We start from the raw sequence: 24,114 nt of genomic DNA on the forward strand, positions 1-24,114 counted from the left end.
TAGTTCTGGTAGTTTTCTTGTGGAGTCTTCTGGCTTCTCAATGTATAGCATCATCTCAACCATAAATAGGGATGGTTTGACTTCTTCCTTACTGTCATGGATTGAATTGTGTCCCCCAAAATATGTGGATCAATTTGGTTAGGTCATGATTCCCCCTATTATGTGATTGTCCACGATTTTGTCATCTGATGTGATTTTCCTATATGTTGTGAGTCTTAGCTCTATGATGATAATGAGGTGGGATAGGTGGCAGTTATGCTAATGAGGCAGGGCTCAACCTACAAGATTGGATTGTGTCTTGAGCCAATCTGTTTTGAGATATAAAAGAGAGAAATGAGCAGAGAGAGAGGGGGACCTCATACCACCAAGAAAGCACTGCTGGGAGAAGAGTGCATCCTTTGAACCTGGGGTTCCAGTGCAGAGAAGCTCCTAGTTCAGGGAAAGATTGACGAGAAGGGCCTTCTTCCAGGGCTGACAGAGCGAGAAAGCTTTCCTCTAATTTGGACTTCTAGCCTACTAGGCTGTGAGAAAATAAATTTCTCTTTGTTAAAGCCATCCACTTGTGGTATTTCTGTTATAACAGCACTAGATAACTAAGACAGAATTTGGTACCAATAGTGGGGTGCTGCTCTAACAGATACCTAATGTTGGACCTTATGTTCTCTAAGGGAACCTAACATGGAAGTATGTTGAAACGGTGAATGGTCTAAGAACTCAGAAGGAAGTGGGGAGAACTGTTAACACTGGAGAAGGCATGGATGGTAAGAAACTGCAGCTGAAGACTGGCCGAAACAGAGGACTGGCCACAGCAGAGGGTCAGTTGCAGCAGAGAACCAACAGAAACTGAGGACTGACAGCAGGAGAACCAAGAGACCAGCACGGCACAGTGCAGGCTGGAGCTGACCTACAGAGTGAGAGAACTGAATGCCTATGTGAAAGAGGCTTCCTGCCAGAGTGGGGTGCCTCTGGACTCTTATCAGTAGAGCTAGACTTGCTGACCCATGGAATAAGAGAGCTGAGTGCCTTCCCAACAAAGTTTACTGGTGGAGTGGGGTCCCTCCAGGCACTTATCGGTGGAGTTAAAGAGCTTTGAAACAGTTGCCCCAGCAGGGCAGACATGGGCAGAAAGGCCCAAGGGGCCATGAGGCCAAAAATCCAAGAAGCAGAAGAAGCTAAAGAGACAAGAAACACAGGAAGCTGAGCTGCCACAGTCTCAAAGGGTATGGCCATGACCTCTGGGGTTTCAAAGGGTGGAGCCATGGCCTCTGGAGTTTCTAAGGGTGGAGTCGCCACACAGATGGACCAGGAGAATAGTGCCTCTAAAGCTGAGGGAGCAGAGTTGCCATCCCAGTGGGCCTAGAAGACAGGGCTGAAGCCCAGGGCCAAGAGGCCTCCACTCAGAATTCAGAGAGTGCAGCCAATACCTAGAGTATGGAAGGCAAGGCCATTTTGTAAATTGTCTCAGAGAACAGAGGATTATTTTCAAAGCCTTGAAGGCTAATGTAATGTGTTCTGCTGACTTGCTTGGTGCCAGCTATTCCATTTACCTCTCTGGTTTCTCCCATTTGTAATAGAAATGTCTAGCTTGTGCCTGTTCTGCCATTGTACCTTTGGAAGCAGATAACTTGTATTCTAGATTTCATAGAAGAAGAGGAATCTTTGTATTTTAGATTTAGAGTTAAGACTTTTGCTATGATATGGTGGGGTGAATATGTTTTACAAGTGACAAAGACATGAATTTTGGGGGGCCAAAGGGTGGAATGTCATGGATTGAATTGTGTCCTCAAAAAATGTGTATCCATTTGGCTAGGCCATGATTCCCACTATTGTGTGATTGTCCACCATTTTGTCATCTGATGTGATTTTCCTATATGCTGTAAATCTTACCTCTATGACGCTAATGAGATGGGATAGGTGGCAGTTATGTTAATGAGGCAGGACTCAATCTACAAGATTAGGTTGTGTCTTGAGCCAATCTCTTTTTTTTTTTCAAAATTTTGCATTTATTTTTATTTTTTAAATTTTTATTGTGCTTTAATTGAAAGTTTACAAACCAAGTCAGTCTCTCATACAAAAGCTTATATACGCCTTGCTATGTACTCCTAGTTGCTCTCCCTCTAATGAGACAGCACACTTCTTCCCTCCACTCTCTATTTTTGTGTCCATTTGGCCAGCTTCTGACCCCCTCTGCCCTCTTATCTCCCCTCCAAACAGGAGCTGCCCACATATTCTCATGTCCCTATTTGATCCAAGAAGCTCACTGTTCACCAGCATCATTTTCTAACCCACAGTCAAGTCCAGTCCCTGTCTGATGAGTTGACTTTGGGAATGGTTCCAGTCTTGGGATAACAGAAGGTCTGGAGACCATGACCTCCGGGATCCTTCTAGTCTCAGTCAGACCATTAAGTCTGGTCTTTTTTACAAGAATTCGGGGTCTGCATCCCACTGCTCTCCTGCTCCCTCAGAGGTTCTCTGTTGTGTTCCCTGTCAGGGCAGTCATCGATTGTGTCTGGTCACCATCTAGTTCTTCTGGTCTCAACCTGATGTAGTCTCTGTGGCCCTTTCTGTCTCTTGGGCTCCTAATTACCTTGTGTCTTTGGTGTTCTTCATTTTCCTTTGCCCCAGGTGGGTTGAGACCGATTGATGCATCTTAGACGGCTGCTACATTGGGTTTGGGTGGGTTAGATGGCTGCTTGCTAGTGTTTAAGACCCCAGACGCCACTCACCAAAGTGGGATGCAGAATGCTTTCTTAATAGATTTTATTATGCCAATTGACTTAGATATCCCCGGGAACCATGATCCCCAAACCCCCGCCCCTGCTATGCTGGCATTTGAAGCATTCAGTTTATTCAGAAAATTTGTTTGCCTTTGGTTTAGTCCAGTTGTGCTGACCTAGTCTTTTAGTCTGTATTGTGTGTTGTCTTTCCCTTCACCTAAAATAGTTCTTATCTACTATCTAATTAGTGAAAACCCCTCTCATTCCTTCTCTTCCCACTTGTAACCATCAAAGAATATTTTCTTCTCTATTTAAACTGTTTTTCGAGTTCTTATAATAGTGGTCTCATACAATATTTGTCCTTTAATTTCACTCAGCATAATGCCTTCCCGATTCCTCCATGTTATGAACGGTCTCACGGATTCATCATTGTTCTTTATCTATGGGTAATGTTCCATTGTGTGAATATACCCTAATTTATTTATCCATTCATCTGTTGATGGACTCCTTTGTTGTTTCCATCTTTGCTGTTGTAAACAAAGCTGCAATGAACATGGGTGTGCATATATCTGTTTGTGTAAAGGCTCTTATTTCTCTAGGATATATTGCAAGGAGTGGGATTGCTGGATTGTATGGAAGTTCTATTTCTAGCTTTTTAAAGAAGTGCCAAATCAATTTCCAAGGTGGTTGTACCATTTTATGTTCCTACCAGTAGTGTGTAAGTGTTCCAGACCCTCCACATCCTCTCCAACATTTATTATTTTGTGTTTTTTGGATTAATGCCAGCCTTGTTGGAGTGAGATGGAATCTCATTGTAGTTTTGGTTTGCATTTCTCTAATGGCTAATGATCATGAGCGTTTCCTCATGTATCCTTTTTTTTTTTTTTTTCTGTTAGCTACCTGAATGTCTTCTTTAGTGAAGTGCTGTTCATATCTTTTTGCCCATTTTTTAATTGCATTATTTGTGTTTTTGTAGTTTGGTTTTTGCAGTATCATGTAGATTTTAGAGACCAGGCTCCGATTCGAAGTGTTGTAGCTAAAAACTTTTTCCCAGTCTATAGGTAATCTTTTTACTGTTTTGGTGAAGTCTTTGGATGAGCATAGGTGTATGATTTTTAGGAGCTCCCAGTTATCTAGTTTCTCTTCTGCATTGTTAGTAATGTTTTGTATACTGTTTATGCCATGTATTAGGGCTCCCAGCCTGCTCCCTATTTTTTCTTCCATCATCTTTATCATTTTAGATTTTATATTTAGATCTTTGATCCATTTTGAGTTAGTTTTTGTGCATGGTGTGAGGTATGGGCTTGTTTCATTTTTCTGCAGATGGATATCCAGTTATACCACCACCATTTGTTAACGACACTGTCTTTTCCCCATTTAACTGACTTTGGGCATTTGTCTAATATCAGCTGCTCATATGTGGATGGATTTATGTCTGGATTCTCAATTCTGTTCCATTTGTCTATGTATCTGTTGTTGTATCAGTATCAGGCTGTTTTGACTACTGTGGCGGTGTAATAGGTTCTAAAATCAGGTAGAGTGAGGCCCCCTACTTTGTTCTTCTTTTTCAGTTATGCTCTACTTATCGGGGGCCTCTTTCCCTTTCATATGAAATTGTTGATTTGTTTCTCCATCTCATTAAAAAATGTTGGAATTTGGATCGGAATTGCATTGTATCTATAGATGGCTTTTTGTAGAATAGACATTTTTACAACGTTAAGTCTTCCATCCTTGAGCAAGGTATGTTTTTCCACTTCCATAGGTCTCTTTTGGTTTCTTGCAGTAGATTCTTGTAGTTTTCTTTGTATAGGTCTTTTATGTCTCTGGTAAGATTTATATCTAAGTATTTTATCTTCTTGGGGGCTATTGTAATTGGTGCTGATTTGGTGATTTCCTCTTCGATGTTCTTTTTTGTTGATGTAGAGGAATCCAACTTATTTGTGTAAGTTTGTCTTGTATCCCGATACTCTCCTGAACTCTTCTATTAGTTTCAGTTGTTTTCTTGAGGATTCTTTAGGAATTTCTGTGTATAAGATCATGTCATCTGCAAATGGAGATACTTTTACTTCTTCTTCACCGATCTCGATGCTCTTTATTTCTTTATCTAGACTAATTGCTCTCGCTAGGACCTCCAGCACAATGTTGAATAAGAGTGGTGACAAAGGGCATCCTTGTCTGGTTCCCGATCTCAAAGGGAAAGCTTTCAGACTCTCTCCATTTAGGCTGATGTTGGCTATTGGCTTTGTATAAATGCCCTTTATTATGTTGAGGAATTTTCCTTCTATTCCTATTTTGCTGAGAGTTTTTATCATGAATGGGTGTTGAACTTTGTCAAATGCTTTTCTGTGTCAATTGATAAGATCATGTGGTTCTTGTCTTTTACTTATATGATGGATTACATTAATTGTTTCTCTACTGTTAAACCATCCCTGCATACCTGCTATGAATCCCACTTGGAATTATTTTTTTGATATGTTGTTGAATTCTATTGGCTAGAATTTTGTTGAGGTTTTTTGCATCTAAGTTCATGAGGGATATAGGTCTGTAATTTTCTTTTTTGGGAGTGTCTTTACCTGGCTTGGGTATCAGGGATATGCTGGCTTCATAGAATAAGTTTGGGAGTGTTCCATCCTTTTCTATGCTCTGAAATACCTGTAGTAGTAGCGGTGTTTACTCTGAAAGTTTGGTAGAACTCTGCAGCGAAGCCGTCCAGGCCAGGGCTTTTTATTGTTCAGAATTTTTTAATTACCTTTTCAATCTCTTCTTTTCTTATGGGTCTATTTAGCTGTTCTACCTCTGTTTGTGTTAGTTTAGGTATGTAATGTGTTTCTAGAAATTCATTTTTTCTAGGTTTTCAAATTTGTTAGAGTGCAGTTTTTTGTAGTAATTTTATATGATTTTTTAAATTTCAGTTTGGTCTGGTTGTAATATCACCCATCTGATTTCTTATTTGGGTTATTTACTTCCTCTCCTGTTTTTCTTTTGTCAGCTTGGCCAGTGGTTTATCAATTTTGTTAATTTTTTCCAAAAACCAGCTTTTGGTCTTTTTAACTCTTCGAATTGGTTTTTCTGTTCTCTATTTCATTTAATTCTGTTCTAATTTTTATTATGTGCCGTCTTCTGGTGCCTGAGGGTTTCTTTTGTCGCTCTCTTTCTATTTGTTCAAGTCGTAGGGATAATTCTTTGATTTTGGCCATTTCTTCTCTTTGTATGCTTGCATTTATTGATATAAATTGACCTCTAATCACTGCTTTCGCAGTGTCCCAAAGGTTCGATAGGCAGTGTTTTAAATTCTCATTGGATTGTATGAATTTCTTCATGAAATCCTTGATGTCTTCTATAACCCAGTCTTTTTTGAGCAGAGTCTTGTTCAGTTTCCAAGTGTTTCATTATTATTCCCTGCTTTTTCTTTTATTGATTTCTACCTTTATGGCCTTATGGTCAGAGAAGGTGCTTTGCAATATTTCGATGTTTTGGATTCTCTAAGGCTTGCTTTATGACCTAATACGTGGTCTATCCTAGAGAATGTTCCATGTGCACTAGAAAAGAAAGTATTCTTGACTGCTGTTGGGTAGAGTGTTCTGTATATATCTATGAGGTCAAGTTGTTTGATTGTGGCATTTAGATCTTCCATGTCTCTACTGATCTTTTTGGATGTTCTGTCCTTCACCAAAAGTGTTGTGTGGATGTCTCCTACTATAATTGTGATGCTGTCTATCTCACTTTTCAGTGCTTTTAGAGTTTGTTTTATGTATCTTGCAGCCCTGTCATTGGGTGCATAAATATTTAATACAGTCATATCCTCCTGGTATTGTCCCTTTAATCACTATATAGTGTCCTTCCTTATCCTTTGTGGTGATTTAACTTTAAAGTCTATTTTGTCAGAAATTAATATCACCACTCCTACTCTTTTTTGATTATTGTTTGCTTGATATATTTTTTCCATCCTTTGAGTTTTAGCTTGTTTGTATCTCTAAGTCTAAGGTGGGTTTCTTGTAGGCAGTATATAGACGGATCGTGTTTTTATACTCCACTCTGCCACTCTCTGTCTCTTTATTGGTGTATTTAGTCCATTTATATTCAGCATAATTATGGATAGGTATGAGTTTAGTGCTGTCATTTTGATGTCTTTTTTTGTGCTTTGTTGACAGTTTCTTTCTCCCACTTAATATATTGTCTTTTCCTCTTATTCGTTGTTGTTGATATTGTTTCTGCTGAGTTTTTTTTTTTTTTTTTTTTTTTTTTGATTAGTAGGATTGTCAGTCTCCTTTATGGTTACCTTAATATTTATGCCAATTTTTCTAAGTTTAAAACTAACTTTTATTTCTTTGTATCTCCTTGTCTTCCTCTCCATATGAAAGATTTATGACTGCATTTCTTAGCCCCTCTTTATTGTTTTCATGTTGTCTTCTTTTCCATAATTGACACCACTGTTTCCCTGTTTTGAGCGTCTTCGTCTCGATTTATTTTTGTGATTTCCCTATCTGGTTTGACATCTGATTGCTCTGCCCAGTGTTCTAGTCTTGGGTTGATATCTGATATTATTGATTTTCTAACCAGAGAGCTCCCATTATTATTTCTTGTAGTTTTGGTTTGGTTTTTACAAATTCCCTAAACTTCTGTTTATCTTGAAATGTCCTAATTTCACCTGCATATTTGAGAGACAGTTTTGCTGGATATAAGATTCTTTGCTGGCAATTTTTTTTTCTTCAGTACTTTTTTTTACTTTATATAAGTCTTCCAATTGCCTTCCTGCCCGCATGGTTTCTTCTGAGTAGTCTGAGTGCATTCTTATTGACTCTCTTTTGTAGGTGACTTTTCGTTTATCCCTAGCTGCTCTTAAAATTCTCTCTTTATGTTTGGTTTTGGCAAGTTTGATTATAATATGTCTTGTTGACTTTCTTTTAAGTTCTACCTTATATGGAGTTCGATGAGCATCCTGGATAGATACCTTCTCATCTTTCACGATATCAGGGAAGTTTTCTGCCAACAAATCTTCAATAATTCTCTCTATATTTTCTGTTATCCCTCCCTGTTCTGGTACTCCAACTACTCTCTTGATAGAGTCCCACATAATTCTTAGGGTTTCTTCATTTTTTAAAAATTCTTTTATCTGATTTTTCTTCAAATATATTGGTGTCAAGTGCTTTATCTTCAACCTCATCAGTTCTGCCTTCCACTTGCTCAATTCTGCTTCTTTTACTTCCTATTGAGTTGTTTAATTCTGTAATTTTATTGTTAATCTTCTGAATTTCTGATTGCTGTCTCTCCGTGGATTCTTGCAGCTTATGAAATTTTTCATTATGTTCTTGAATAACCTTTTTAATTTCTTCAGCTGCTTTATTTGTGTGTTCCTTGGCTTTTTTGTGTATTTTCTGATCTTCCTGATCTCGTTCCTGATGTCTTGAAGAGTTCTGTACATCAATCTTTTGTATTCTGCATCCGGTAATTCCAGGAAAGGACCTGCATCCAATAAGAACCCTTCATTCTTTGTTTGGAGGACCTGTTGAAGCGATCATGGTCGGTTTCTTTATGTGACTTGATGTTGACTGTTTTCTCTGAGCCATCTATAAGTTCTTGTGTTAGTTTATTTTTTGTTTGCTTACTGTATCCCAGCTTCTTGCTTTTTTTTTGTTTTGATATGCCCAAATAGGTTGCTCGAGTGAGCTAGCTTGATTATTTTCACCTTTGAAGCTCTAACATCCTGTCACCAGTTGGCTAGAACTGTTATCAGGTATATGAGCCCAGGAGTCCATTCACTTTTCTTGTATGGATTCAGCTCTGGTGTCCAGGTAGTTGGTCATCAAGTGTGTGATACTGGCTGTGTCCTACAGTCTTAGAAGGGTAGGGGTGATTGGTGTAGGTACTGGTATCTGGTTGCAGCAGAAGGTCATGCTCTGAACAAGGCAGGGGGCTGACATCCATCCCCTGTGTGTCTGTGAGGAAAGAGTGTACCTGTTCCCTAGAGTGCACAGGTGGGTGGGTTCTGCAGATGGACCATGTGCACCCAATTATTTTGGTTGTGAGGACTGGGAGCTACCAGTTATCCTTGGATCCCTCTTGCGGGAGGCTGGGTGACTTAAGTGGAGCCACCACTTCTCAGACCCCTGATGTGGGTATGTGAGGACCCTGTTCAATAGGCAAAGCAGTGTCAAACATCTAACACCCGTCTCTCCACTGCACAGCTGGAACAGTTGCAGTCTGCCAACAAGAGCCTAGTCTCTTCAAATAGGACCACACAGATCCATGTGGGGGGGAGGGGGGAAGGTTATTCAAAGTCCGTACACTGTTTATGCCTGGACAGGAGCTGTTTCTGTCCTGATCTCCCCAGGTTAGAGGAGCTGGCAGATTATCTTTTCTCTCAATTGTGAATTTATTCCTTCTCCAAGGCCAGGAGAATGGCTCAGAGCACACAGCAGGACGTATCTCAGGCCCAGGGAAGTCGACAGCCACTGAAGCCAGCTTGGGGGCTAGTGGTGTGGTAAAATATATACAAGTACTTAGCTTTTGCCGAGAGCGCCATTATTCTCTGGTTCTGGAGGTGTGAGTAGGCTGTGTGGCTGGCCGTTTCTCCCTGAGTGAACTGCGGCTGAACACTACCAGCAGCCCACTGCAGCCTGAAGGTTCTCAGCAACTCAGGTCCAGCAACTCCTCTCTGCTTCTGAACCATCTCTCCCTCTCCCTGCTGCTCAGTCCATTTTCTATCTTTGCTTTTGATGTTCAGGGCTCCTTGCTTGTCATAAATATAATCATTTCACTTGTTTTGGGGGGGTCTTTGTTGTAAAAGAGTTCACCAGAAGCATCTGACTACTCTGCCATCTTGGTCCTGCTTCTGAGCCAATCTCTTCTGAGATATAAAAGAGAGAAGTGAGCAGAGAGCAAGAAGGACCTTATACCACAAAGAAGCAGTGCTGGGAGCAGAGCATGTCCTTTGGACCTGGGGTTCCTGCGTGGAGAAGCTCTTAGTCTAAGGGAAGATTGATGAGAAGGGCTTTCCTCCAGAGCTGACAGAGAAAGCCTTCAACCTGGAGCTAACACCCTGGATTTGAACTTCTAGCCTAGTAGACTGTGAGAAAATAAATTTCTCTTTGTTAAAGCCATCCACTTGAGGTATTTCTGTTATAACAGTACTAAAAAAAAAAAAAAAAATTTTTATATAGCCTAAGACATTTACCAATTTGGGTGACTCTTAATTGTTTTTATTGCTGTATTGCTCTAGTTAGTAATTCTAGAACAATGTAAGACAGGGTGACCTTGTCTTCTTCCTGTTCTCAGGGGGAATGTTTTGATCCTCTCTCCATTGAGAATAATGTTGGCTATTTGTTTTATATAGATGCCCTTTTTTGTGTTGAGTAATTTCCCTTCTATTCCTATTTTATTGAGGGTTTTTATCAGGAATGGGTGATGGACTTTATCGAATGCCTTTTCTGTGTCGATTGAGATGATCATGTGATTCTTTTGTCTTATGCATGTGGTGGATGACGTTGATTGGTTTTCTAAAGTTGAACCATCCTTGCATAAAAAAAGAGTTTTTTTTTTTTTTTTTTGTCGTGGTGTATTATTTTTTAATATGCTGAAATCTATTGGCTAGAATTTTGTTGAAAATTTTTGCATCTATATTCATGAGAGAAATTTGTCTGTAAATTTATGTTTTTGTGTCATCTTTTCCTGGTTTTGGTATCAGGGTTATTCTGGCTTCATAGAATAAATTAGGAAGTATCCTTTCCTTTTCTGTGTTCTGAAATAGTTTGAGTAGTACTGATGTGAGCTTTTCTCTGAATGTTTGGTAGAATTTTCCAGTGAAGGCATCTGGGTCAGGACTTTTTTTGTCGAGAATTTTTTTTATTACCTTTTCAATCCCTTCTCTTGTTATAAGTCTGTTCAGATTTTCTACCTCAGTTCGGATAGGTCATGTGTTTCTAGAAAGTTGTCCATTTTCTTTATGTTTTCAAATTTATCAGAGTACAGTTTTGGAGTATTCTGTTATGATTCTTTTTATTTCATTTGGGTCTGTTGTAATGTCCCCCATTTCATTTCTTCTGTCTGTTTGGCCAATGGTTTGTTGGCTGTGTTGATCCTTTCAAAAAAATTTTTTTTTGTTTTTATTCTTTTTATTGTTTTCTATTCTCTATTTCATTTATTTCTGCTCTGATCTTTATTATTTCTTTTCTTCTGGTGGCTGTGGCTTCTTTTGCTGTTCTCTTTCTATTTGTTTGAGTTGTAAAGATAATGTTTTGATTTTGTCCCTTTCTTCTTTTTTGATATGTGCATCTATTGCTATAAATTGACCTCTGAGCACTACCTTTACTGTGTCCTGAAGGTTTTAGTATGATGTGTTTTCATTCTCGTTTGATTCTAGGAATTTTTCAATTCTATTTTTTATTTTTTCTATTACCCAGTAGTTTTTAAGCAAGGTGATATTCAGTTTCCATGTATTTGCTATTTTTCCCTTGCTCTTCCTGTTATTAATTTCTACTTTTATGGCATTGTGATCAGAGAAGATGCTTTGTATTATCTCAATGTTTTGGATTTTGTTGAAGGTTGCTTTGAGGCCTAATATGTGGTCTATTCTGGAGAGTGTTCCATGTACATTAGTATCCCAGACCCAGTGCTGTCGGTATATTAAAAAAAAGGTATTATTTGCTGCTATTGGGTGGGGTGTTCTATATATGCTTATGAGGTTGACTGTGGCCTTTACATCTTCTGTATCTTTGTTGAGTTTCTTTCTAGATGTTCTGTCCTTTACTGAGTGTGGTGTGTTAAAGTCTTCTACTACTATGGTGGAATTGTCTATTTCTCTTTTCAGAGCTGTTAGAGTTCCTTTTGTATAGTTCGGAGCCTTGTCCTTGGGTGCACAGATATTCATTATTGTTATGTCCTAATGATGGATTGTCCCTTTAATTGTTATGTAATGTCCATCTTGTCTTTTATGGTAGATTTTGTTTTAAACTCTATTTTATCTGATACTAGTATTGCCACTTCTGCTCTTTTTTGGTTGTTGTTTGCTTGATACATTTTTTTCCATCCTTTGATTTTTAATATATTTATGACTTTGTAAGGGATGTCTCTTGTAGACAGCATATTCATGTGTCTTGTTTTTTTAATCCATTCTGTCACTTTCTGTCTCTTTATGGGTGCATTTAGGCCATTTACATTCAGTGTGATTATTGATAGGTGTGAGTTTATTGGTGTCATTTTGTAGATTTTGTGTTTATGTTTTTCCTCTTTATTTTGATGAAAGGGTTTATACTTCTATCTTCCTAAGTTTAAACAAGTCTTTTATTACCTGATACCACCTTGACTTCCTCTCCATTTGAATGTTCTATACTAACACCATTTTTTTCCTCTTTTATTACTCTGATGTTGCCATTTACGGATTGATGTCTCCAGTGCTGTGTTGTAAATTTTTTAGTTTTGTTTTATCCTTGAGAGTTCATTATCTAGATTGGTATTTGGGTGATGCTGTCCTGTGTCTTAGATTCAGGTTGTTGTCTGATATTGTTTGTTCTTTAACTGAAGGATCCCTTTTAACGATTCTTTTGAATTTGGTTTGGTTTTAATAGTGGTTACATTTTTGAGCTTACACTTCATATAAATGATTTCATCTAATCTCTTTAACTCTAGAGAATTGAGAGCATTTCCCCATTTTTCAGCTGAGGAGACTGAGACTTAAGTAACTTATTTCCCCAAGATCACACACACAGTACCTAGACACAGGGATGAGATTTGAACTGAGATCTGTCTGTTGCCAAAGCCTGGGACCCTAACTAATGCACCTCCATGCCTGGTTGATCCCAACTCCATCCATATTCTTGCCTTTGAAGGATTAAAGATATGCTGTCAGACTTTCCTTAATAACCCCATAAGCACCAATCAATTTTAAATTGTGCCAATAGTCTCCTAGGACATAATTTTATTTCAAGTATAACTATCATTGAGTGTGTGTGTGAGGGGGGAGGTTACTATCTTTTCCAGGAAGGAGTACTTTGTTCTTAGTCCTAACCCCTCCCCCCAATCCCCAGGCTTTAGAGTGCTTCTCAGCTAGAAATTTTAGGCACTTGGGGAGCCAAATCCAAGCCAACCATTTCTAGGGCGATTTTTCTATACAGCCTGTAGTTATAAAGGAATCCAGCTCAGTGAGTGTGGCATGAATCCAAAGGCCCAAATTGTTTTTCCTTTTTTGGTTTGGCAGGGAACGCAGGGGTAGTGGGACACAGATCTTGACCTTGACCCCTTCTTCTGGAAGATGATAGGATCCCATTGATATCGTTAGGGCTGGGGAGGACTAGGGCAGAGACAGATATATCTCTGGGAATGGAGGGGGTATTTTGGTGGCCCTGGGGATGTCCTGATGACGTTCCTTTCCCTCTTTCAGGCTTCCAGCCCTGTGTGCACAGAGCTGGAGATGAATGTCATGGACTGGCTGGCGAAAATGCTGGGACTCCCAGAGCACTTCCTGCACCACCACCCCAGCAGCCAGGGAGGTGGCGTTTTGCAGGTGCCTCCATTGGGAAAATTTGACCAGGTCATGACATAGGGTTTAAGTAGCCAAACTCTTCCTTGGGCAAGTCTCCTGTTTGGCATGAAGTTTCCCCATATCACTCACATCTCTACCATCACTGCCACCACCATCGCCATTATCACCACCATCACTACCATGATGGATACCACAGCTACCAACACCACCATCTCCATAGCCACCACCTCTCCCACTCCCACCACTGCTGCCATTATCACCCCGACCTCTGCTGCCTTTATACTACTGCCACCACCACCACGTCTCTTCCTTTCTCTTTTCTTCAAAAAAGAGTAAAAGTGCCAATGCATTATCACATTTCTGGTATTACTTGACTCGGATTTCTTAGTTTGTAATCTGACAACTCCCCTCACCTGTCCCATTTTACATCTCATGGTAAGACAGGAAAAGAAAAGGCAAGTAGAGGACTTTCTTCCCTCCCTTCTAGACTCAGGAGAGCCTCAGCGGTGGGAGACGTTAACAACATAACTCAATTAATCTTATCCTATGACCCAAACTTTTGAATATCTGTTAAACTACGGTTATTCAAAAAAAATTTTTTTCTTTTTTGTCAAGAGCAATGCAGCATAGTGTAGCTCGCTGGGTGCCTTCTGTAGATTGTGCATGTTGCTAGATGCTTTTGTATCTATAAACCCTTGACATTAGTGAGGGCTTGGTTCTGAGACTTTTGTGAACCCCCAAATTCTTGAATTCCACTGTGATGTATAATTTTCCTGGTTTTAGTATCTGTAAAATAGGGACAGTAATAATAATATTTTCCTCCAATAGTGGATGTGAGGATTAAGTGATCTTTTCTATTAAACGAAAACAGCCATGTTTACTGGACCCACTTACTAAGTGACTCACCCTCTCACACCAGCCTTACAACAAGATTAAAATCTGAACCTCATAAAAAACACAAATTATTGCATGTTGTGGACCTTCAGGGTCCAACCCTTGTTTGAATAACCTATACTCCCACCTCAGGAGGCAGTTAAAGGAATACTCTCTAGCTTATGGATGAAAAAGTGTTATCAGCAGAAGCAGTCATAGCCTGAGGTCAGAAGTGCCAACAGCAACAAAACTAGGGCCAAATTCCCAAAAAACTCCATTTTCATGCCTTATAAATTGAGAATTCTTTCTTTTAAATGAGTTTCTCATGGGGAACAATCTTATATCTGTCAGCAATTGGTCATTCTCTTTCTGGTCTCTGTGGCCTTTCTGTTAGAGGTGTTGATATTACATAAAAATTTGCTTTCATTACTTCCCTGGAAAATTAGAGTTGTCCCAGGAATGCATAGAGTATTGTGAATGTGGAATGCAGACTAGATATACCTGTACGGAGTAGGGATAGCCCTTTAGGCATATCTGTGTACTTTTTAGTACACAGTACACTCACATACCTCTGAAACACCTGGGATACTTTGGTAAAAGAAAACAGAGAGGCTGCCATTGCTGATCCTGCTTCCATTACAGAGCACAGTCAGTGAATCAACCTTGATAGCATTGCTGACTGCAAGGAAAAACAAAATCCTAGACATGAAAATATCTGAGCCTCATGCTGACGACTCCTCCCTGAATGCCCGACTCATTGCCTACACTTCTGACCAGGTGAGTGCCCAACACAGGACAAACCTCAGGTTAGCACTTGACTTCGTGAGCCCCTGGCTCCTGGAGTCTTTGGTCCTTGCGTAGTTTTCTTCTAGACATGATTATGCTGGGGTTCAGGACAGTTTGAGCCTTGAAGTTTGTCTCCAGCAGTTACATAAAAACAACAATAAACCCAGTTGTTGTCAAGTAGATTTCAACGCATGGTGACCCTGTTTTGTCAGAGTAAAACTGCACCCCGTAGGGTTTTCAATGGCTGATTTTTTGGAAGTAGATCACCAAGGCTTTCTTCAAGACACTTCTGGGTGGACTTGAACCTCCAACCTTTCTATTAACGTCTGAGCGTGCTAACAGTTAGCTCCACCCAAAGGCTCCTCCAGTAACTATAGGGGAAGGCAAAGTTCAAACGTTTGTTTTTGGTTCCCTAAGTGCTACGAGTCAGCAGTTTCTGAGTGCTCACCTCAGGACAATTCTTTGTTAATAGGTTTCTATTGTCCTTCTAGGCCCACTCCTCAGTGGAAAAGGCTGGTTTGATTTCTCTTGTGAAGATGAGATTTCTACCTGTGGATGACAACTTCTCCCTCCGAGGTGACACTCTACAGAAAGCCATTGAGGAGGATAAAGATCGGGGCTTGGTGCCTGTCTTTGTAAGTTGAGATATATTCGTAAGCTTAGAGTGATAGAACTTGGAGAAGAGAAAGGAGTTTTGGCAGAATTCAGGTGAGTAACTTGCTGTAAACAAAACCAGGAAAGTCCTCAAATACAATGTTTTAAAATTCCGAGCTTCTATTCATTGGATAACATTGCGAAGAAGGGGAATACCAGAATACTGAATTGTGCTTATGAAAAAAAAAAAAAATATGAGGAACCTGTATATAGATCAAAAGGGAGTTGTTCAAACAAAACCAGGCTATGCTGCATGGTTTAAAGTCAGGAAAGATGTGAGTCAGGGTTGTATCCTTTCACCATGCTTATTCAAACTGTATGCTGAGCAAATAATCCGAGAACCTGGACTATACGAAGAAGAATGGGCATCAGGATTGGAGGAAGGCTCATTAACAACCTGCATTATACGGATGACACAAACTTGCTCACTGAAAATGAAGAGGTCTTGAAGCACTTATTGATGAAGATCAAAGACCACAGCCTTCAGTATGGATTACACCTTGATACAAAGAAAACAAAAATTCTCATGACTGGACCAATAAGCAACATTATGATGAATGGAGAAAAGATTGTCAAAGACTTCATTTTACTTGGATCCACAATCAACAACTATGGAAGCAGCAGACAAGAAATCAAGAGACACATTGCATTAGGCGAATCTGCTACAAAAGATCTCTTTAAAGTGTTAAAAAGCAAAGATGTCACCTTGAAGACTAAGGTATACCTGACCCAAGACATGGTATTTTCAATTGCCTCATATACATGTGAAAGCTGGGCAATGAATAAGGAGGACTGAAGAATTGATACCTTTGAATTGTGGTGTTGGTGAAGAATATTGAATATACTATGGACTGCCAAAATAACTAACAAATCTAACTTGGAAGAAGTACAACCACAATGCTTTTTAGAAGAAGGATGATGAGACTATGACCCACATGCTTTGGACATGTTATCAGGAGGGATCAGTCCCTGGAGAAGGACATCATGCTTGGTAGAGTAGAACGTCAGTGAAAAAGAGGAAGATCCTCAATGAAATGGATTGACACAGTGGCTACAACAATGGGCTCAAGCAAAACAACTACTGTAAGAATGGTGCAGGACCAGGCAGTGTTTCATTCTGTTGTACATGAAGTAACAACGAGTTGAAATCGACTCAATAGCACTTAACAGCAACAACATTCACTGGTGTGTTGTGAAATACATTTTGGGTCGTAACCAGCATTAAAAGAGAGAGAGAGAGAGAGAATATAAAATATCAGAGTGCATTCGTGTAGCCCAGAATATGTATAGTTTCATGAAATTTTTATTACAAATACACAAGTATATTAAAAAATAGTGTGAAATATGCACTGCTGTAGTGGTATGGGTGGAGTAGGTAATATCTGTGGTCAGGTCTTGTTTTCAAGCCACATGTGTAATCTGAGGTGACCTTCCCACGTTAACGTGCTTTTATTTCCCCCAGGTCTGCGCAACTCTAGGGACCACAGGAGTCTGTGCATTTGACTGCCTGTCAGAGTTGGGCCCTATCTGTAAGTATCTGCCCTGTCTGCTTAGGAAGTCAAGTAATGCATTTCCCTAGAGCAAGAACCTGAAGCCAGCTTGGCGCAGTTATTCTGGCTTCTCTTTGATCACTGTGGAGAGCATGGGAAGAGGCACTGAAGATCACGAGGGTCTTCTCCCAGCCAGCCCAAGTTACTGCCTTTCCTGGTGGTCTGACCAAGGGTTAGAACTGCCTTACCTTGTATCCCATCTAGAAGGCAACAGTGGGAGAGGTACTCCTGCCCCCAACGTTCTCACCTTCCCACTTTTATGCCAAAATCCACTTCAAGAAGTTTCTATCCAAAACACAGCATGAATGAGGCCACATGAAATATTTTCTATTCTAGGTTAAGAAAAGAACCCACCCACTGCTGTCACACCAATTCCAATTCATAGCAATCCTTAAGAAACCACAGGGTTTTCAAAGCTGTAAATCCTTATGGAAGCAGTCTGCCATATCTTTCTCCCAAAGAGCGGTTGATGGGTTCGAACGGCCGACCTTTTAGTTAGCAGCTGAGGGATTTAAACAATGTGCCACGTAGGAAAAGGGAAGGGTTGGAGAAATTATGGTGGAGGGGGTGGTGGGGGAGATAAAGGAGGAGAGGAAACCCAAAGGGACTATTTAAAATCCCTTAAGAAGATACCCACTAGCAAGGGAGATGTTCCATTTCTGACTTTGTACTAGATGTACTAACATTGTCCTCTGCCTGGTAAGAGGAAAAAGGCCAGGGAAAGCTTGGTAGGCCATTCGTTCTGAGCACTCATCTTTGCAGTACACTAGACTTTGCAGAGAAGCCTTTCAGCTGGCTGGTTGCACCCCAAACCCTTCAGCCATGTGACCTTTGTCTCCTCAGGTGCCAGGGAGGGGCTGTGGCTCCACATCGATGCTGCCTATGCGGGCACTGCCTTCCTGTGCCCTGAGTTCCGGGGCTTTCTGAAGGGTATCGAGTATGCCGATTCCTTCACCTTTAATCCTTCCAAGTGGATGATGGTGCACTTTGACTGCACTGGGTTCTGGTGAGCATGCAGCCAAACTCCAAGCATGCGGGAAAGCCTTACTTCCCCTGAAAAGGCTTCAGCCACTAATGCCCCTTTGGAATCCCACAGGGTCAAGGACAAGTACAAGCTGCAGCAGACCTTCAGCGTGAACCCCATCTACCTCAGGCATGCCAACTCAGGTGCGGCCACTGACTTCATGGTGAGTGGCCAGGGAATGGACAGCTGGCAGGCCCCCAGGTCTGAGACTGGCTGCATCTGCCCACCAAGGCTCTCCTGCATGTCAGCTTCCATTGGAACACTGTATGCTATGAGCCCATCCCATAATATTGCTACCATATACCCTTTATTTCAAGTTGTGCCTAAGCATATAGAATGAAGCCCAGAAAGTTAAAACCTCAGAAAATTAGACCAACATTTGAGTCAGAATGGGTCTGGCACCATTCATGTTTCCTGAATATCTACTGCATTTTTATTTACCGTTGAAATCTCCTTACCCTAGTGAACCAATTTCCTTCTGCCTCCATCTTGGCTAATCTTTTCTGTTTACTGCCCAGAGGCAAGAAGGGGTGGAGAATTTCCTTGGGTTGGTATAGCGGCCCCATGCTTAAATTGCTTTCATTTCTTGCCCTGATATAGGCACACTGGGATGCTTTTTGTCAGGGTGGGGCATGGGTAACATTCCTGAGGTTCTGGGAGCCTCTAACCTTCCCGGCCTTCCCAACTAGCTTCATCTAAACTCACTTGAACCTGTCCACGTTCTCAGTCTGTACTATCACCTAGGGAAACAAGTTCTCCAGATTTACTCAGTTTGAAGATGAGTTCTTCTTTTAATTGTAGAGAAGACAGGAATATAAACAAATATGTCACATAGAACATGGCCAATGGGAGGCAGCAGGGTAGAGTGCAGCAAGCTTGGTTTGGAAGAACCCTGGTGGTGCAGTGGTTAAGTGTTTGGCTGCTAACCAAAAGGTCGGCAGTTTGAATTCTTCAGCAGCTCCTTGCAGACCCTACGGGGCAGTTCTACTCTGTCTTATAGGGTCGCTATGAGTTGCAATCGACTCAATGGCAAAGAGTTTGGTTTGGCTTTTGTGGGCCTTTGGGGAATTTACTGGACCTCTCTGAGCCTTGACCTCCTCATCTGTAAAATGGGCATGGTGGCCCTGATTTGACAAGATATTGTAAGTAGTAAATGGAAACGTACACGTAGATCACTTAGCACAATACTGGGAGCATGGTAAATGCTCAATCAATGGTAGCCCTGATGTTCCTAAAAAGCTCTATTTTTAAGCTGCAGAGATTTGTTACAGCAAAATGGTTAAACATGTAGGTGCTAAAGTCGACTGACTTGGGTTCGAATCCTGGTTCCTCCATTTACTAATTTGTGTGGCCTTGGGCAAATTACTTACATGCTGTGTCTAGGTTTCCTCATCTGTAAAATGAGGGTAATAATAATAGTGTCAGGTTCTGAGGTTTGTTGAGAGGATTCAATGAATTAATACAGGGAAGCAATGAAAGCAATGCCTGGTACTAGGGGAGTCATTCTTTGTGGAGAGAAGGTTTTGTCTTATCTCCTTGGCCAACTTGTCTTATCTTTCTTGCTTATTTCGTCCTTCAATAATCACTCCATCACTTCTTGATTATATTGGTTATTCTTCCTCAGACCAGTTCAAGTTTCCTTTAGATTTTTGATTGGAATTGCAGATAGTAAATTTGCAATGGTGGGTGAGGACCCTCCATAGGTGGATAAAGATAGAAATACAATTGTTCTCCCATTGCCGCTACCCTTACCATGGACTGCCAAAAGAACTAACAAGTCTGTCTTGGAAGAAATATAGCTAGAATGCTCCTTAAAAGCAAGAATGATGAGACTACATCTCATAAACTTTGGACATGTTATCGGGGGGATCAGTCTCTGGAGAAGTATATCGTCATGGGTTGAATTGTGTCCCCCCAAAATATGTGTATCAGTTTGGCTAGGCCATTATTCCCAGTACTGTGTGATTGTCCACCATTTTGTCATCTGATGTGATTTTCCTATGAGTTGTAAATCCTACCTCTATGATGTTAATGAGGTGGAATAGGTGGCAGCTATGTTAATGAAGCAGGGCTCAATCTATAAGATTGAATTGTGTCTTTAGCCAATATCTTTTGAGATATAAAAGAGAGAAACAAACAGAGATATGGGGGACCACATACTATCAAGAAAGCAGTGCCAGGAGAAGAGTGAGTCCTTTGGACCCAGGGTTCCTGCACAGAGAAGCTCCTCATCCAGGGGAAGACTGATGAGATGGACCTTCCTCCAGAGTCAAGAGAGAGAGAAAGCCTTCTCCTGGAGCTGACACCCTGAATTAGGCTTGTAGCATACTAAAAAAAAAAAAAAAACTAGACTGTGAGAAAATAAATTTCTCTTTGTTAAAGTCAACCACTTGTGGTATTCCTGTTATAGCAGCACTAGATAATGAAGACAGGGATCATGCTTGGTAAAGTAGAGGGTCATCAAAAAGGAGGAAGACCCTCAATGAGGTGGATTGACACAGTGGCTGCAACAATGGGCTCAAGCATAGTGAAGATTGTGAGGATGGCGTAGGACCAAGCAGTGAGTCATTCTGTTGTACACAGAGTTGCTGTGACTTGGAACCAACTCAACCATACCCAACAACAACAACAACAACCCTTTCTGATGGGTTTTCAGCAATTTTTAATAATAATAATAAAATCTCCACAGCAGCTCAAGAATTAGATATCTTTGAAGACAACCCTATTTTTTTTTTCTGAGTGTTAAATGATGCTCACTCTCCTGTAAGTGTATTCGGATCATCATAACTTAAGAGGGTTATCTTCCCCTTACCCATTTTGAATTTCATATTACTCTTTTTGTTCACTCACAGCAGCAAGTATCTCAAGATCCTCTTGTAGTTTGCCCCCGTTAGTTTGGAGATTTTACAGTACTGCCTGTCTTCCAGATGTGTGATAAAAAATTAAATTCAACTCATTTTTGGTGTGTCTACTCCTTCCAGTGTCCATCTGACAATAGGTAGAGTTGACATTTCTCCCAATGATGGGGATTTTGTTCCGTTTCCAGGTTTTGGTGCCCTCTGCGGGCAAACCAAAGTCCTCAAGCTGGGCCTCAAAGGCTTGGTATTTTTATGAGGGAGAAACGTTATCAATCAACAAAGGGGCAATGTCCTAACTGTGCCTAGGTCAGGGAAACCAGAGGTGAAGGATGAAGGTGAGGAAGCTGTGAGGATTTGGCAATTCTGTGGACAGACAGAAAAATATTCAATGGGGCAAATATTTATTTGCAGTCAGCAGAAACTAGTAGAACCTTTCTTACATTCAAGAGTGAGGTCTTTGGAAACCACATTACACAACAGAATAACCGTAAATATTTTCCAAGCCCTTTGCTTTATTTTCAGATCTGAGAAATCGATTTGAAATCTTTCAGGTCTATGGTGACTGCAGCCTTGAACTTTAAGCTATGTTGCATTTGGTCACTTGAACAAAGGGTCAATGTTAGTGTCACAGTGCCTAGGTCAGAAGCAGAGATTCAGATGCTCATTTGAAATCTGAAAGCTAGAGTGACACCTCCTAAGGGCACAGGGATGTCACAGACAAACAAAAGTCAGGACAAGGCAGTGGGATTAAATAATGACCACCTTGGCTCTAGACAGAAATTATTGTTAGTTGCCATTGAGTTGGCTCCAAGTCATGGCAACCTTATGTGCAACAGAGCAAAACACTGCCTAGTTCTGTGCCATCTTCATGATTTTTGGCACGTTTGAGTCCTTTGCCGTGGCTATCGTGTAGTGCCTTTCAGCCTACGTGACTCATCTGCCAGCATTATATTGGACAATATTCTTTTGTATTCCACAGGGTTTTCACTGGCTGATTTTTTTGAAGTGGATTATCAGGACTTTTTCCTAGCCTGTCTTAGTCTATAAGCTCCACTGAAACCTGTCTACCGTGGGTGACCCAGCTGGTATGTGAAACAATGGTGGCATTGCTTCCAGCATTATAGCAACATACAAACCACCATAGTATGACAAACTGACAAGTGGGTGGTACAGACAGAAATACTACTGTGATTTACAGCTCACATTTTTATCATCTGAGTAGCCGAAAATTACTGACACCTCACTCATAAGCTCTTTACATCTGTTACCCTCGCACCACTTCCCTGGGGAATACTGTTTGCTCTCCTGGCTCACAGAAGCGCCACTGAAGCTCCACTGCCCAGGGTCACAGAGCTAGTAAGTGGTAGAGCTGGAGGAGAATCCCAAGTCTGAAGGGTCCTGCATCTGAGCTCTTAACCACTTTACATTTTGAGGGGATATAAAAGTAGAACTTTATTTTCTGCTATTCAAGGAACGTAGGTTCTTCTAAAGTGAAAATTACAGGCCTACCTTGAATTTCAAGGCTGGGAAAAATGTTTAAAGCAACATTTAAAGTGAAGTGTTCTTCCCTTGCTGCAGGGCTATAGACTGTTCCCCACTTGTCCTGTTCTTTGACAAGGCTGTGTTGGCCACCCGCTTCAGTGATTTGGTCATACAATGGGTAGCCTTTGGGTAACTTGCCTTGGGTTCCTCCTTAGCAACAGCTTCAGGAATCATGGTGTGACACCATCCATCCCTGGAGGATTGGACAAGCAACTGATCATATCCAGGAGCACATGAAGGATCAGGGCACCTTGTCTGTAACTGTATGCATTGTGTTCCTTTGTTACCAGCACTGGCAGATCCCTCTGAGCCGGCGGTTTCGCTCTATTAAACTCTGGTTCGTGATTCGCTCCTTCGGTGTGAAGAGCCTTCAGGCACACGTCAGACACGTATGTAACGTGCAGACCATGGGGCTGAGTCTGCATGTTGCTCTGTTTTCTAATGGGGTGGAAGTCTGGTCTCTGCTTCACAGACCTGCCCAAGGGAGCATATGGCTCAGGTGTCTGGGCCTGTTCTTGGGCTCCTGGGGCTTGATTATTCAAGTGGCCTTCTCTTTGTTAGATAGAGGAACACTGAGCAGAACGTGACACCAAGGGCTGTCTGGTGTCTGTCCTCCCTGAGTGCCTCATCATTTCTTCTGTTGCCATTGAGCACTGGGGACTGATGGCCCGAGAGCCTGATTTACAGAGAGAGAGAAAGTAGTCAAAGGGTAGCGTATGTGGCCAGGCTAGAATCACATCTTTTTAAGAATTATCCCAATTTTCATGGCTGTCTGAAAAGTTTAGTCACTATTACAGCCATCGGAGTCCCTGGGTAGTGCAAATGGTTAATGTGCTCAGCTTCTAGCTCAGAGGTTGGAGGTTTGGGTCCACCCACCAGTGCCTCAGAAGAAATGCTTGGTGAGGTACTTCTGAAAGTCATTAACTGAAAATCCTATTAAGCACAGTTCTACTCTGGCTCTGGCGTCAACGTAAGCTGGAATAGACTTGACTGCAACTTTTTTTTTTAATTATAGCCATGCCTGAAACATGGGTCTATCCTGTCTCCAGACCTGCCAAGTCTGGAACAAGCATCCCTGCATTTTGTTAAGAAGTATTTATTGAAGGCCTATTTGGTACAATTTATTTTAATTCAATTCAACAAAAAACAACACAATGTTACATCAGCCTGAGACCAGAAGAACTAGATGGTGCCCAGTTACAACTGATGACTGCCCTGACAGGGAACACAACAGAGAACCCCTGAGGGAGCAGGAGAGCAGTGGGATGCAGACCCCAAATTCTCGTAAAAAGACCAGACTTAATGGTCTGATTGAGACAAGAAGGGCCTTGGTGGTCACGGCCCCCAGACCTTCTGTTGTCCCAGGACAGGAACCATTCCCAAAGCCAACTCTTCAGACAGGGATTGGACTGGACAATGGGTTGGAGAGGGTTGCTGGTGAGGAGGGAGCTTCTCGAATCAGGTGGACATTTGAGACTATGTTGGCATCTCCTGCCTGGAGGGAAGATGAGAAGGTAGAGGGGGTTAGAAGCTGGCAAAATGGACATGAAAAGAGAGAGTGGAGGGAGGCAGCGGACTGTCTCATTAGGGGGAGAGCAATTGGGAGTATGTAGCAAGGTGTACATAAGTTTTT

General features: G+C 41.2%; 1 protein-coding gene across 1 annotated transcript in view; it reads left to right on the forward strand.

The window, feature by feature from the left end:
- HDC (histidine decarboxylase) overlaps nt 1-24,114 on the forward strand; it is a 41,311-nt gene that overhangs the window by 11,568 nt on the left and 5,629 nt on the right. The window contains exons 4-10 of the mRNA XM_003420138.3: nt 13,093-13,215; nt 14,710-14,844; nt 15,345-15,488; nt 16,970-17,036; nt 17,901-18,063; nt 18,154-18,244; nt 22,772-22,870. Of these exons, the coding sequence (XP_003420186.1) occupies nt 13,093-13,215; nt 14,710-14,844; nt 15,345-15,488; nt 16,970-17,036; nt 17,901-18,063; nt 18,154-18,244; nt 22,772-22,870 (822 nt within the window). The remainder of the gene's footprint in view (nt 1-13,092; nt 13,216-14,709; nt 14,845-15,344; nt 15,489-16,969; nt 17,037-17,900; nt 18,064-18,153; nt 18,245-22,771; nt 22,871-24,114) is intronic.

Source organism: Loxodonta africana, chromosome 10, assembly GCF_030014295.1.
Source record: "Loxodonta africana isolate mLoxAfr1 chromosome 10, mLoxAfr1.hap2, whole genome shotgun sequence".
Classification (NCBI taxonomy): Eukaryota; Metazoa; Chordata; class Mammalia; order Proboscidea; family Elephantidae; genus Loxodonta; species Loxodonta africana.